The sequence below is a fragment of the Saccostrea cucullata genome, unplaced genomic scaffold, assembly GCF_032062105.1.
Source record: "Saccostrea cucullata isolate Sc308-1 unplaced genomic scaffold, CSIRO_AGI_Scuc_v1 ctg239, whole genome shotgun sequence".
NCBI lineage: Eukaryota > Metazoa > Mollusca > Bivalvia > Ostreida > Ostreidae > Saccostrea > Saccostrea cuccullata.
In genome coordinates, this window is record NW_026939884.1 from 578,223 (window position 1) to 592,979 (window position 14,757).

At 33.1% G+C, this 14,757-nt stretch overlaps 2 protein-coding genes across 2 annotated transcripts; one reads left to right on the top strand and one right to left on the bottom strand.

Annotated features, from left to right (window-relative positions):
- Positions 1–5,885: 5,885 nt before the first annotated feature.
- Positions 5,886–7,472, top strand: LOC134254189 (uncharacterized). The gene is made up of 4 exons (XM_062736736.1): positions 5,886–6,128; positions 6,230–6,400; positions 6,508–6,582; positions 7,129–7,472. Exons 1-4 carry the CDS (start codon positions 5,894–5,896, stop codon positions 7,404–7,406), a joined length of 759 nt encoding a protein of 252 aa, XP_062592720.1. The 5' UTR covers positions 5,886–5,893; the 3' UTR covers positions 7,407–7,472.
- Positions 7,473–7,515: 43 nt separating this feature from the next.
- Positions 7,516–14,579, bottom strand: LOC134254207 (ribosome production factor 1-like). Its single transcript, XM_062736756.1, has 9 exons — positions 14,412–14,579; positions 10,111–10,167; positions 9,788–9,868; positions 9,528–9,623; positions 9,197–9,350; positions 8,658–8,740; positions 8,157–8,335; positions 7,911–8,037; positions 7,516–7,604 (listed from the first exon to the last, which is right to left on the bottom strand). The coding sequence occupies exons 1-9, from the start codon at positions 14,574–14,576 to the stop codon at positions 7,563–7,565; spliced, it is 984 nt and encodes a 327-aa protein (XP_062592740.1). The 5' UTR covers positions 14,577–14,579; the 3' UTR covers positions 7,516–7,562.
- Between the last annotated feature and the right edge of the window lie 178 nt (positions 14,580–14,757).

The following is a 14,757-nucleotide window of genomic DNA, read 5'->3' on the forward strand; positions in this document are numbered from 1 at the left end:
AAGATTTGGGGGCATATAATAGTTTTGTCCTTCCGTCTGCAAAATAAAAAAAAAATACCCAAAACTTTCGATTGGTAAGAGTAATTGGTTTCATATTTCGCATGTGATAATATTTTTGTTTGGGTGCCTTCACATTCGACCTCTTGTCTAACCTTTGGAGTATGACCTACTTTTGCAAAATTTTTCCAATCTTTAATCTTAGCTATTAATTTAAAATGGTTGTTGCTTGTTTTTCTTTTAAATCACATAAATATTTCTTGTGAAAAGACCTTGCCTTGGGTACCAACAATTTTGGCACTTTGACCTTGCAGTTAGACATACTCTCGAAAAAGTTAAACTATGACCAGTTTTTGAAAGTATTGCAGGTCGTGGAAAAGGATGGTGTTTCTGCAAGTCAAAACTTCAAGGACAAGGGCAATAAATCTAACTTGTTATAGGAAAGCCCAAGCTCTTCTATTCAAAAATGGCCAAGATTAATTTTTAGCTCACTTGAGACGAAAGCTCAAGTGAGCTTTTCTGATCATCAGCCGCTGTCCATCATCCCTCCGTCCGTCTGTTAACTTTTCACATTTTTCACATTTTCAACTTTTTCTCAATTTTAATCAAACTTTGAACAAAGCATCATTGGGTGAAGGAAAGTTTAAATTGGTAAAAAGAAGGGTCAAGTTCCCTTACAAGGGGGGATAATCAAGAAAACCCAAAAATAGGGTGGGGTCATTAAAAATCTCAAAAACCACTGGGCCAGAAAAGCTTACTAGTATAACTTATCATAAGGCATCCTGGGGTAGTGTAGATTATAAATTGCTCAAATCAAGATCCCCGGGGTTAGGATGGGGCCACAATAGGGAATCCAAGTTTTACTTTGAAATATAAAGGAAACATTCTTTAAAATCTTCTTTTCAAGAATCACTGGGCCAGAAAAGTTGAAACTTATGTGGAATCATCCTAGGATATAGTGAAGATTCTAAATTCTTAAAACCATGACCCTCAGTGGTAGGGCGGGGCCACAATAGGCAATCCAAGTTTTATATTGAAACAAATAAGAAAAATCTTTGAAAATCGTCTTCTCAGGAACCAATGGGCCAGAAAAGCTGAACCTAAATGGAAGAATTCTTGGATAGTGTAGGTTATATATTGTCTAACTTATTACCCCTAGGGATAGGATGGGGTCACAATCAGTATTTCAAGGGGGGGGGGCAAATCTGTTAAAGAAAAGCATGGCCAAAGTTACTCAGGTGAGCGGTCTGGCCTATGGGCCTCTTGTTTTTATAAGTCTCTTTCAAAAGGACTAAACTCACTTTTATAAATTCAGCTGAAATTCATAGAATATATAAACTTGACATTTTCTCACATAGAAAGACTAGGAACCATGAGAAAAAACACTGGTTTGATTTATCTAACTCGTATATGTTCATCTAATCTCCAAATCACACAAACCCAGATCGAACGTGGTGGTATTCAAGCTTATATCTCCAAAAAAAACTGAAGGCCTCGGGTTTTTAAAAGACAATTTATAGTCTTTCGATTTTCTATATGAAAGCTTAAAGTCCATATTAGGTTAGAGTATTTCCATAAATAGTCTTTAAAAATCCCATTAGAATGTGAAGAACAATTTATCAGATAGCATATAACTTCAATTCTTTTTTTTACTCACCTGAGCACAACTGACAAAGCCAAGTAATCTGTCTTGCGATTGTTTGTTATCTGTCTGTAAAGTTTTTACGATTTCGACTCTACACGCTAAAGTACCACTTGGGCAAAGAAATACGCACGCTAACTCTTGATTCCCGCCTACATTTTGCAACCATTTAATTCAATATAAATGGCAAATTGTCAATATATTCTTTGTTTACTATAAAGAACAGTTCAATGGAAATTGATGAATTGTCTTAATACCAGCGCTAAACAGTAAATTAGCCACACCTCTAGCTCTTGAAAAAAGGGGGTAGACGAAATTTTCCATTGAAATCGGACTTTCAGGCATCACCATATTTTGAAATAGTCTTGGATATCATTAAATGTTCCTTATATCTTTTCTTATGTTTTAGGCAAATAAATAAAACAAAAATATATCAATAAAATATAATGTTTCAGTTGTAAATCGCTTTGGATTGGTGGAAAATAAGCATTTTTGTCGGTTTTTGTCAATAAACATATGCCCCCCCCCCGTGTCACACAAAAAGCTTTTGTATGAATTTGTGAAAGATGTTTTAAAAATATTTTCCGTTTTCCGTTGATTTCTATAGTAAAAAAAAAACGTTTTACCAAAATTTTAGAGTTATCTCTTTGTTTACCCAAATAAGTATTGTTTTATGAAAATCCACATAATTATCTATAAAAAAAAAAATATCAAAAATTCATCGAATATGTTAATTTTGAAAATTGACTTGGTGGTAGGCGGGAGAACAATGCTATCGTTCGCAGTTCTTTCAAACATACCTGTCACAGAGGATCTTTGGGTAAAATATGGTTCATTTTGTCAAAAACACAAAAAAGACAAAGTGAAAATTTTGTGACATCTTTTAAAACTCTCCTCAGGAACCATTGGATCAGAAAAGTTGAATATTTGTTTCATAACAAAAACTCCTGTTTGTTCAAACTATAACTCTTGGGAATATTTAGGTTGGCCACAATTAGGGAATAAAAGTTTAAGTATAGGATAGAAATATATATTATGGATATACTAGTATATGTTTGTTTTAAGGGAAAAAAATCTCAAGATCAGCAAAGTCAAGTAAAATTGAGGTGACATCCTCAGTTCTAAAGATACAAGTTTTTTTTTTCAAATCTTGACCCCATGTTGTATAAGGAGGGGCCACTATGGGGAATCAAAGTTTTGCTTTAAGCGTATATACAGGAACAGCAAAGCCATGGATAGTCATATATATACGGAAACATCCCCAGATTGTGTGGACTTAAGTTTGTTCAAATCGTGTTCCTTGGGACTAGGGCGGGGTCACAACAGGGATCAAAGCTTTAAATCGCAAAATATAATGGAGAAAATCTGCTGATTACGAATAGCAGGGCCATTATGACTCTAGTCCGAGATATGGATCATATGCGTATTTTGTAGCCGAGATCAGCGGGATAGAAATTATAGGAAAATAACCCATAAGTTTTTTTCAACTTTTATTTTTATGTTCCCGTAAACGAAGTTACGGGGGTATATTGTTTTTTTTCCCTGTCCGTCTGTCTGTCTTCTGTCTGTCTGTTTGTATGCAAAATCTATAACCTTGCCCATAACGTTTGAGTGGGTGGTGTTGTGGCTTTCATATTTCACAGGTGTATTCCTTCTGAAAAGACCTTCTTTGGGTACCACCAAGTTTGACCTCTTGACCTTTGACCTTGACCATAAATTCTGAACAATTGGAATTAAGGCTTTCAAAACTTCACAAGTGTATTCATTGTGACAAGATCTTTCAGTGGGTATAAATATTTTTGACCTTGACCTAAGAGTTTGAACCACTTTTTAAAAACTTAAACATTGGCTATAACTTTTAACAGTTAGAACTGGGGCTTTCATATTTCACAGGTGTATTCCTTGTAACAAGATCTTCCTTTTGGTACCAACACTTTTGACCTTGACCTTGATTTTGACATGTCTTTGAGAAAATTCAACCCTCGCCATAAGCTGCCATACGGGGCCATCAGTATTTCACAAACACATCTTGTTTTTACACATGGTCGTATGGATACGGAAAAGATATCTTTGGCAATATACAATCATAGTGATATATATTTTTAAAAAGCTGTGACCCCCTCCACCTTTCCATTGGATTTAGGATTTTGGTGTTTTGGTTTCTAGGTTTTGGGCATTTAAAGATGTCCTCTGAGTTTTACCACTACCCACATTAAAGTTTTTTTTGTAACTTTGGTGATTAATCTCAAATTTCGGTCGTGAAAAAAATGAACAGTACGCAATAACTATTTTAAAAACGATATCAAAATATATGGTCGCGTTTGCAGCGTTAAATAAATATACAAATCCCGTTATCTTTCAAATACTGTATATTAAATGAATAGATTCAACTTGTTTGACTTGTTTTCAAATAAAATTGTGTAAAATAAGATAAAAGACTTGCAGACTTAAAAAAAAATACAGACATATGTGCAGGAGTTAAAGCAGCAGATCTCTGGTATAATTTAGGCTTCCAAATTGTAAGTCATTTGAATACAGTGTATTATATATTCATTTGATGTTGATAAATTTTGCAAAGTTTCATGTGCTTAATTAAAAAGTTGTATTCATCAGGTTAGTAGAACTTTAAACATATGACATCAGTTACTTGTAAACAAATGTTAAAAAATTCAAATACACATATATAGATACAGATTGGGCAATGGAGGATCTGTAAAGATTATTGCTCCATAATCTGATGAAACTAATCTATTTAAATTATAAATGACCACCATATTTTTTAGGCCAATAACTACTGCAAGCAGGGTTATTTCTAGCTGTATGTATTTTCGGGCTGTCGCACTTGCACATTATTTTAAGTCGACCTATTTGTGTTAAAACAACAAAAACAAGGAAAACAACACCATGTTTTCACATAACTGCATTTCCCATAACTTCGAAAACTATAAAGAATCTTCTCTTAATTAAACTATTGAACCAATTTCAACCAAATTCTGTAGGATAGAAAATGAATTAACACCTGATACTTAAATTAAGCAATCAAAATTACATAGCTAACCTCGACGAATGTTATCTATAAGTAGGTCTGAAATTGTTTTGGTTATGTACATTCCAATTCGCAAGCAGGATGTTTGGGTGCTTGACAATGGGCTTGCTGTAGACTTTTTAACAATACCGTAAATGTACGTAGGTCCGATCCAGCATCAACTGGAAGTCTAGCAGTATGCGTTTCGGTCCAGGTGGACCTCACAGTTACTTAGAAATGGATCAAAAAATTGAACGAGGATTTACATCGGGAGGTGGGGAGGGTTGTTTCCTCTGATCATTCATCAGCATTTGATTAACCATTTCGATGTAAACCCCCACCCCTCTCCTACGCCCCGATGCTTATTTTCCTTTGCAATGTAAAAATGGCACCGCTATCAAAGATGTGTCAATACCACAAAGAAAAAGATATTTGCAAACGAAGAATACACCAGGTAATGTACATTGTTAATCCTGGACGTACGATTACTAGAATCTGTCTTATTTGATTAATTACTGCCCAAGAGTTTCAGTTAGATTAACCCTGTGGTAATAAAGAACGCCTTTAGCTATCGTTAATGTAGTCATTAATCTACTACTCCACAAAAGAATTTACTTAGCACCCGTTATTGGTCCTTAACAAAGTAATACTTGATAAAGCTACCGGCGACCTCCCGAGGAAGGGAGACAACTTTAAATAAAGACAAAATATAAATTCATAGAGGCGAGGACAAAAGCCTGAAAGCAATGAGAAATGGCTCCACTCTTATCGCATTGTGGAGAAAATGTTTTGTATCCTAGGGTTGGAGTGACCAAGGTGCTTTTTTTTAGGAGAAACGTACGTGTATAGGTATTTTGTATGAATATAAACTAATTATTTTAAATTTATTTTTTATAAAAGAATTAAATGTAACTGAGCCAAGTACGAGCAGTTTTCATCACATTGAGTGTCATATTTTCATAAATTGTGTGCTTCAACAATCGTAAGATATCGGCGTAAAAGAATTTTAGCCTCCGAAAATTGCCTTTTGCTCCAAAAACTTTCATTATATTTGATATCACGTAATCGGAATTAAATCAGTTGCATATGAAAACAAACACAAGTTTAGATCTTTATTAGACATTATCGCATAGTCTAAAAAAAATCGAATATTGAAAATATTTTTTTTTTATATACAAATATTTTCTTACCAATTCAAGAAATTTGAACTTTTAGTGTATAAAAGAACCATGTCATGGCATCTTTTCCGACACGTGATTCTTCTTCTCGTTCTGATTGGTGGAGTCTCCAGCTGCTCTAACCCAGGGCCCGTAACTCTGAACGACAAGATCCAATACTCTGACGTCATTGTCTCGGGTACTATCAAATCCAAAGTACGCGATGGGGTTTATTCAATGGAGGTAGACTGTGTTCTCAAAGACAGTAGGGCAGATATTCCTGGCTCTCTCAACATCACAGGGGTGGGTAAGTTTAAAAATCAATTGATTGGAAGAGCTTATAATAGAATTAATTGTAAAGACTATTCGAACACATCTATTTGACGTACCATTTGTATTTCCTTGCAGAGGAAGAAGAGGGTGGTTTGTGTTTTATGAGTGAGATATCAGTCGGGAATAAGTATGTGGTCTTCTTATCCAGTTTCTATTCTATGAGATACAAAGAACAAGACTTTGGAGATTACACCGACATAATAAATACAGCTTGTGGTCTTGGAGTTAAAAGAAAGGAACCTGTGGGTTAGTTCATTTTTCAAAGTTTTTAATATATACACATGTATTTAATACATCTTCAAATATGGTTTATGTAATAGTTTGTTATGCGGCTCATTACAATTCCATTCCAGGTGGGTCTACAGGCGTATGTCAGGATGTGGTACATAGAGCTTGTCCTACCACCACCACAGCAGTTCTAACAAGAAGTAAGCCGTACAATGAATTACCTAGTGGCAATCAGAAATTTTACAAATATTTTATTAAAAATTTCAATCAGAGTGCTTAAAGCAAATTCTAAAAAGTTGGATAGTCTAAAAAATAGATCTATCATTGACAATCAAGCCAAATACCAGTAAAATGAATTTTCAGGCCTCTGCAAAATAAATTGGTATCTGTGGGATTATTTTATTTTCTATTCTTTTAAACATTTGTATAACGATCATTTTATACAAATTAATACATCTTTTCTTATTGTTGTTAATAATAAGGCATTTTTATTTCATCTTAAATAAAACAACTTTCATTTTAGCACATTAACTGCAAGAATTTTTCTGAATTTGTTGTATGCCAATTCTTTTACATTTTGCAACAGGGTGGGACACTTTGAGAGGGCTGTGTGGGGATACTCATTTAAATTCTAATTTCATTTTGCTTACGTCATTAAAATGACAAAATCCAAAACGCTTATATAACACACTTCAACCAAGAGTATGTAAACCTGTTTAAAATGTTAAATTCTTTGATATGCACAGGAACAAAGAAGCCAAGGAAAACCACCACCACCACAACTCTCAGATCCACCACCACCACACTTAGATCAACCACCACAGTTAACAGATCAGGAGGTGGCTCTGTGGACAATGAATCTAAACCACTGGATAACAAAAATGGACTGGGCAAAATTGACAGTCAAACACAACAGAGGCCCCACACAAGGGGAATGGGAAGTAAGAATGGGGACTCAGGCCCAGTATACAGCACCATGTTACTCATAGCTGCCACCGTTTGTTCACTTCTAGACGTCATGTAAATAAACTAACAAGTTTATATAGGTCGGTGACTTGCTTCTGATTGACAACATAATCAGATTGAATATTACTTGTTTTGTGTATATATATATATATATAAAAAACAATGAAATATTTTGTTGTTTTTATATAAAGAACAAAAAATATTAACAACCACTTTACAAAGAAAACTTCCTCCTGCTTGTGTCCATTTCTTTCCTCTGAAACCAAATGAAACACTGTGAGTACCGGTACTTAAAAATTTTAAACACAGTAAGCATGTTAAGTATCAATGACTTTAAAACCAAAAGTATTAAAGAGATTCCTGGTAAATATTGTATACTAAGTATCAAAATTTGAGCATATGGATATTAAGAAATTAAACACACTGATGGCTTAATTTTTCAATACTTGAATCGTTAAAAAATTAAAGTATTTATCAAAGTATAAAAAGCAAATCAAAAGTATCTATTAATGCCAAAGTTAATATTCCTTGCTTGAATTTCCTACAGGTGACCATAACTTACCTTGTGAACCCATTCATATTCTCCGAACTTTGAATCAAATGTTCCCTTCTGTAATGATCTTAGCTTCAATGTAAATCTAGGTCCTAGCTCCTTTAATCCAACCCTCTTATTATTTCTGAACACATATCTGCAAAACAAAGGAGCGATAATAATGGTAAACTGTTAAATCTAAAATTTTATAGAAATGACTATGAGTATATGTAGTCTGTATTATTAAACTTTCCCTAGAATTAATTTAAAACCAACCTGTGATGCCTAAAGAATATGAAGTCTCTTTGATTATGGAGAGTGACCACTCGTCGTCCATGGAATTGTGGGTCATGAGGAAATAAGGAGGCAAACACCCTCCCAACTGAGTGACCAAGGCGGGTGTTGAAATTATTTAGAATCAGTTCTGGTTTATGTTTACTCATTTCTCCAACCCTCTTGAAAATAAAAAATAGACATTATAGACAATGAAACTTATCACCACTCAACATTTAGGCATCAGAGCTTATAGATAATCAGTTTAAGCTATGTCTGGAAATCAAATGCATAAATTCTAAGTTTGATTCAGAATTATAAGCACAGATTAATCAAAATTTTCTTCATCATCTGGAATATATATGCTTTATCTCTGAATAAAAGAATAATGATACCAAATAATATAACTTGTCTGTAATCAAAAATATCAGTTTTGAAACTCTAAGAACAAGGAGCAATAAAGGAGGAAAATGGATTCCACCTGAAGTGATATGTTTTCTGTACCTTGATTTCTGTGGTAAGCCTGACACTACTGAGCTTGAAGTGGAGAGTGGGGCCCTCAGGGAGGTGAGTTATCACTAAACCATCTTACAGAGTGTTAAAGAATCCAAGGGAGGTCACTCACTTTTAAACTCATTTACATAGTAAAACTATTAAAATCTAATTTGTACAACATATATAAATAATCTACAAATACTCAAATAAGAAAATAACAAATAAATAGATAACAATAAAAAATATTCTTTCTTAATCAAAGCATTTTATTACATTTTATATTTCTCAATATTTTGGAATCATTTATTTCGTGGGGGTCAATGTTTGTGGGTAAGTAAAATTTTACCTGTTCGTGGGGATGTAGTTTCGTGGCTTACTCGTAAATACAATGGTTCAATGAATCAATATGTTAACAAAACTAACGTTCAATGCGATGGGATGTAAATTTGTGGGTAAGGGTGACCCTCGAAATCCACAAACATTGGTCCCCCATGAACAATGATGATTCTGCAGAACATAAATTTTAAAAAAATATTTTTGAAGGATACTGGGCTCTTTTCTATCTTCATTCACAATAAGAATGTCTGTGAAGTCCCTCTCTATGGCTTGTGGAATAACCTTCTTTAGGTCCAAACCTCTTCTATACTTAATTTCAGAATTTGGAATTGTCAATTTCAGTTCCTTACAAAATTTATTTGTCCTCTGGAAAAAAAAAAACAGTTATTTTTAAAGTTTGCAATTCAAACAGGAACTAGCATTTGTATAGTTATCATTTCAACATAAAACTGAGCATTTAATATAAAATTTAAATAATACACTTAGAAAAGATGAATTATGACAGGTCACTGGTGTTTATTAATACTTAGAAAATATACTTACAAGACAAGGTCTGTCACAGGTGGTTATTAAAATCTTAGGTGATGTTTCTCTGTTGAAGTATGTTGCCATTTCATCTTGAGCTTCATCCATCATTACCTGGGGGTAAATTTACACCGAAACATTTTATTTACATTATCTATGAATTCTACTAGGGTAACAGTATATCCATGAGCTCTTTATAATGTCAAATATTAAAAAAAAGTCTCTGATAAAATAAATGTCGTTAAGAAGTTTGACAAATCATATATTTGGCTTCTCACCTCTTTATCCTCAGGATCAACCATTGTTTCATCCTTGACTCTCATGCTCTCTATTGTTTTGGGCACTTGCTTTGGTGCATCCTTATAAATTATTACACAAAAATGTATTAAGACAACAATCTCATTTAAAATTTTGCTTAAAGAATAACTTGCAATTATCAATTTTTAAAAATTCTTAGTCTATCAAATGATGTGTATTTTAGCTACATAAAATTTAGAAACTGAAAAATAGAAATATTTTGTATTGCTTGTTTTTATAAACATAAATCAACTCCTCTTAAAAAGCTCTCATTATTATATGTGATAAGAAACTAATGAAGTACCTCTTCACCCATGTCCTCTGCCTCTTTTTTCTTTCTCTGTTTCTCTTTTAGTTTAGCCTATAAAATAAATATATGATAACGTAAAATTACTAAAAATATATTCTACCAGGAAAATTAATGTTAATTAATTAAAAACGAAAGTATGACGTGTGACTTAGTGTCGCTCAGTTTGTCTCAGGACTTTACAATTACAATGAAGGTAAAAGTAAAGTCGTACCCAAACAAAAATATTTGAAAATTTTATCGGTAAACTCGAATGCTTTCATTTTATCAATGACTGTTATTTCATTTCTTTGTTCTTCTGTTTGAAAATATTTTGGTTCCACTTTTCCCAAAATTTGTTCAATTTTGGACTGAATCTGGGGTGGCAAAATATTTTATAAGTCACATGTGATACTTTCTTTTTCTGCAGAAGCCAAGGTGTTGTCGATTTTGGATGTTTACGAGAGAAACTGACCAAGACTACATGTAAACAAAGAAAGATTAAAATTGCAAGTAAGACCGTCAAGAAAAAACATTTATTAAGGGATATGAACTGGCTCGTAGATATAGTTTAACAATTTAAGCGAGAAAATAGCTGAAGAAGCGAGGTAGTATCCAAACTGGCATCCTCCCTTGTGTTTTTTCTCCGAGGTACAAATTTTTTAAACTGAATCATTTTCTCTACACAAGCCCCTGTGGTCCTATTAAAAATCAAAGTACTGAAAGTACTGATAGACGGAGGCTTCATGTTTGAGAGAACACAAAAGAAATATTTGTTATACATTGCTGTAAAGAATATTATGAGGAATAATGTGTAGTTTTTTCAAATTCAACATTTGTTAAAAGGATTTGCCAGTATTCATGAGGTTGTTGGGATATTATAATTTCATCTTTGAAATTTGAACTTCACCTTGATCAAAGGTCACTGTTATTTAGATCAAATACTTTCAATAAGAGACACCTTCAACGTAAGAAACAGTAATTGACCAGGCCGGGGTGCCAGAAAACTTAGATGGGTAACTTTTGATCTCAGTCTCACTTCTCCTTAAGGAATATATAGTGGAAAACCGAGACTGAGATCAAAAGTGAGCTTGTCCAAGTTTTGTGTCCCCCAGGCCAGGTTTGATGAATGTAGGTCTAGTCTATTCTAGTCATGAGCCCACTGGCGGATTTAGAAGGGGTCCCGGGCCCCCTCCCTTTTGAGTCCAAAAAATATACAATATTTAATAAAAGAATGTTTTTAATTGTGGCTATGGGCCCCTTCCCTGACCTCAAACTGGTCGCCCCCCTTTTTCAAATTTCTGCCAGTCAGGAGTTTCCATATTTCAAGATACAATGTATCTTATTCATAGGTCACAGAGACCTACATGTACTGTTAACATAATTATGACATCTTCTACCAAAGATGTATCAGCTACCAAAATCAAAATTTCTCGGCCTGATTGTATAAATGTTATGATATGAGCCAACAGGAAAAAAGAAGCAGCCAGATAATTGGACATGAACAACATAATATAGTACAGTTTGTCTTAAGCCTTTGTGATAAAAAATGGGGTGACATAGCTTGAAAGCAACATAGATTATTTTCTAAGTAATACAACTTTATGAACATGCAATAAATGTTCTTGAACACAATTTTTTGAGTGGAATAAAATATTATGCTTCCTTACTTTATGTTAACAGAACAAAAATTTTCATAAGACTTGATATTTCACAACTTTTTGTTTTTGTAGAACTATTGCTTACAATAACAAAGATATATATCTTGACAAATTTGACAACCAATATTTCAGGAAGTATTAAATGTAGTATTATATCATATGACAGATTTAACCCAAAAATGCTTTTCTTTACTCGTATACCACTGTTAATGATTGTCCTTTTCAGTTTATCTGTTTAAAACAATCATTAACAATGAGACATGATTACAAATTATGTAGAGAAAAAGTTAAATAAATATATGACTATGATTTCTACTTTTCAGTAACTGTTAAAACAATCACTTTACCAATGATATAGGGTAAAAAAAAAATTGACACGAATACCAATGATAAGAAATACATGTAATTTTGTATATAAAAAAGTATTTGGGTTGTAACCAATCGGGTCAAACGTAACAGATGCATATTAATCTCAATATCAGAGTTGTTCGTTTCTCTCTTAGAATGTATGGGCATGCCGAATGTATGTCAAACACTCAAACTGTTTGTAGAAAGTGTAAATTTATTTTCAGTTATTTCCTAAAAATATACATATAAAATAAACAATTTTAAACTAGACTGTAAATAACTTAATATCCCTACGGATAAAAATACTGTGTATGCATTGTTAATTCATCGATCCTTATCAGATTACAAAACTCACTAGAAACATATTGACGTAAACGTCAAAAATCTGCCGCAAACCAATCAATTGGTCCTTTTATGAAGAAATTAGAAAAGGGATGAAAAATGGAGATTATAAACAGCAATCAAGCACAAAATTCCATTGAAACTAAAATGCTTGATCTGTTATTAAATTATCTTATATTTATCTGTTAATTAATTATCCCTGTGACATTAAACATTTGCATGCGACATTGTAGGATTTTCTTCAGTACATAATACAATTACATTACTACATTTTTAAGCAAACTACTCATAGCCCTCTGCGTCTCCACACTCAGTTTGATATAAACGAATTCTGGTGCTAGTGGAAGTTTAATTTTTAAGTAGTTTTTACAATTAAAGATTAAAACTAAAGTTTAAACTTATCTTTAACTCGAGATAGTTTTACTTTAATAAAAGAAGCAATAGATACTGGGGCTCCTCGATCGCTCTCCGAGGATGTTAAAAAAACCCCCAAACTCCCTCTAGATCCGCCACTTCATTTCTTCTCTTTCTTGTTTTGGTGTGAGATTTGGTGGGAAAAGACTTGGCATATTGTAAAACACGCTTTATCATCATCTGTTGGAACAAAATCTCCTAATATTCTGTCTAATAATGAATTAACATTTAATCATATTTTTGAAACATCTTCCGTAGGAAATGTATTTATATACACGTCATTTAAAACATATACAACAAATCCTGTTTATATAGAGAAAGTAAAACTGTTTGTTTATACATGTATGTAATGCAGTCTTTGCTTTAGACTATGCCCGACAAGTGTGTTTATTGTCTCGAGTGCACTGTTCAACAGAAACGCACGACGACTTCAAACTTTCATATGAAGTAACCGACCGCCTCCTGGTAATGAAAACAATTCCACCGATAGATGGTGCTTGGTGAATCATCATTATTTGACGTCATGGGCAAGACATTCACAATATACGGACAGGTCCAGCACAATACCCCGATAAAGGTATATAGCTTGATAAAGCTATATAGCTTTATCAAGGTATTTAAAATACCTTGATCAAGGTATTTTATGTAATGAAAATTCAAAAAAATTCTTTAAAAATTAAATACTGAATCAGTCTTCACGAAAACTCACTGGTCCGAAGACCGAGGCCAGTGAATTTTGATGTCGGGTAAGTGAAAATCAAAATTCAAGAAGTCCGATAGGCTTGTTGATTCTGAAATCATACACAGTCAATATATATTTTTACTGACTTACTTGCATAAATTTCATTAATATATAAAATAAAAAGAACAAGCATGTGTTGTTGAATCGTATTATGATAACCCTATTTGAACATGGATGTATTACGTAACAACCGGAACTAGCTAGTAACTATTAACTAGTAAGTAAAATGTGCAAAATTCCAACGAACAACTTACCGAAACGCAACAAAGGACGAAAAATGGCGGCATTTCGAAAGTAAGTACGTAAACATGTATTAATTTACAGTTATGAAAATGTATTTATTTTATTATTTAATTAAGGGGCCAGTAAAAATTTTGGTGGGCCAGTAAGTTTGAAAGTTCACTGGTCCGACTGGCCAGTTAGTTTGAAAAGTTTTCGTGAAGACTGCTGAAAGTCGAGTTCTGAGTTTTTGTCAGTGTGTCTACTCGTGCATGAAAAACACTCTGGTATCAAAAAGAAAGCATAAAATAACGTCTCCTCACACGACACGTTTTTATACTGATTTGTTTGTGTTTGAGTACTTTACATGCATGGGTGAATTTACTGACAACAACTCAGAACTCGACTTTCAATAATTAATTTTTTAAGATCTTTTTTGAATTTTCATTACATAAAATACCTTGATCAAGGTATTTCAAATACCTTGATAAAGCTATATAGCTTTATCAAGCTATATACCTTTATCGGGGTATTGTGCTGGACCTGACGGAGGCTGTTATACAGCCTCCGTCTAAAAAGAAGCCATAATTTACCTTCCTTTTCTCAGCTTTGAGTTTTTTGTACATTTCATTTCGAAGAATTTTATTTTTTATGCGCGAAATATTTGGTTTAGGAATCGTTTGTACAGGTTCAGAGGCATCGTCTTGATTCTCTTCTTCCACGTTTTCCACTTTCATCTTTTTCGTTTTAGGGGCCATTTTGTTATTTTGATTGGTCATTCCTTATACTATTCGCTTTACGAAATTTCATAATGAAAATATTCTGAGGTTAGAATAAAACTATTTTAATTCATCATGATTATTTGAATAACCACTTTGGTGCTGCATTGATATCTTTGAATTACGTCACTTAATTATTATTTGTTTCAACTTCTTAACC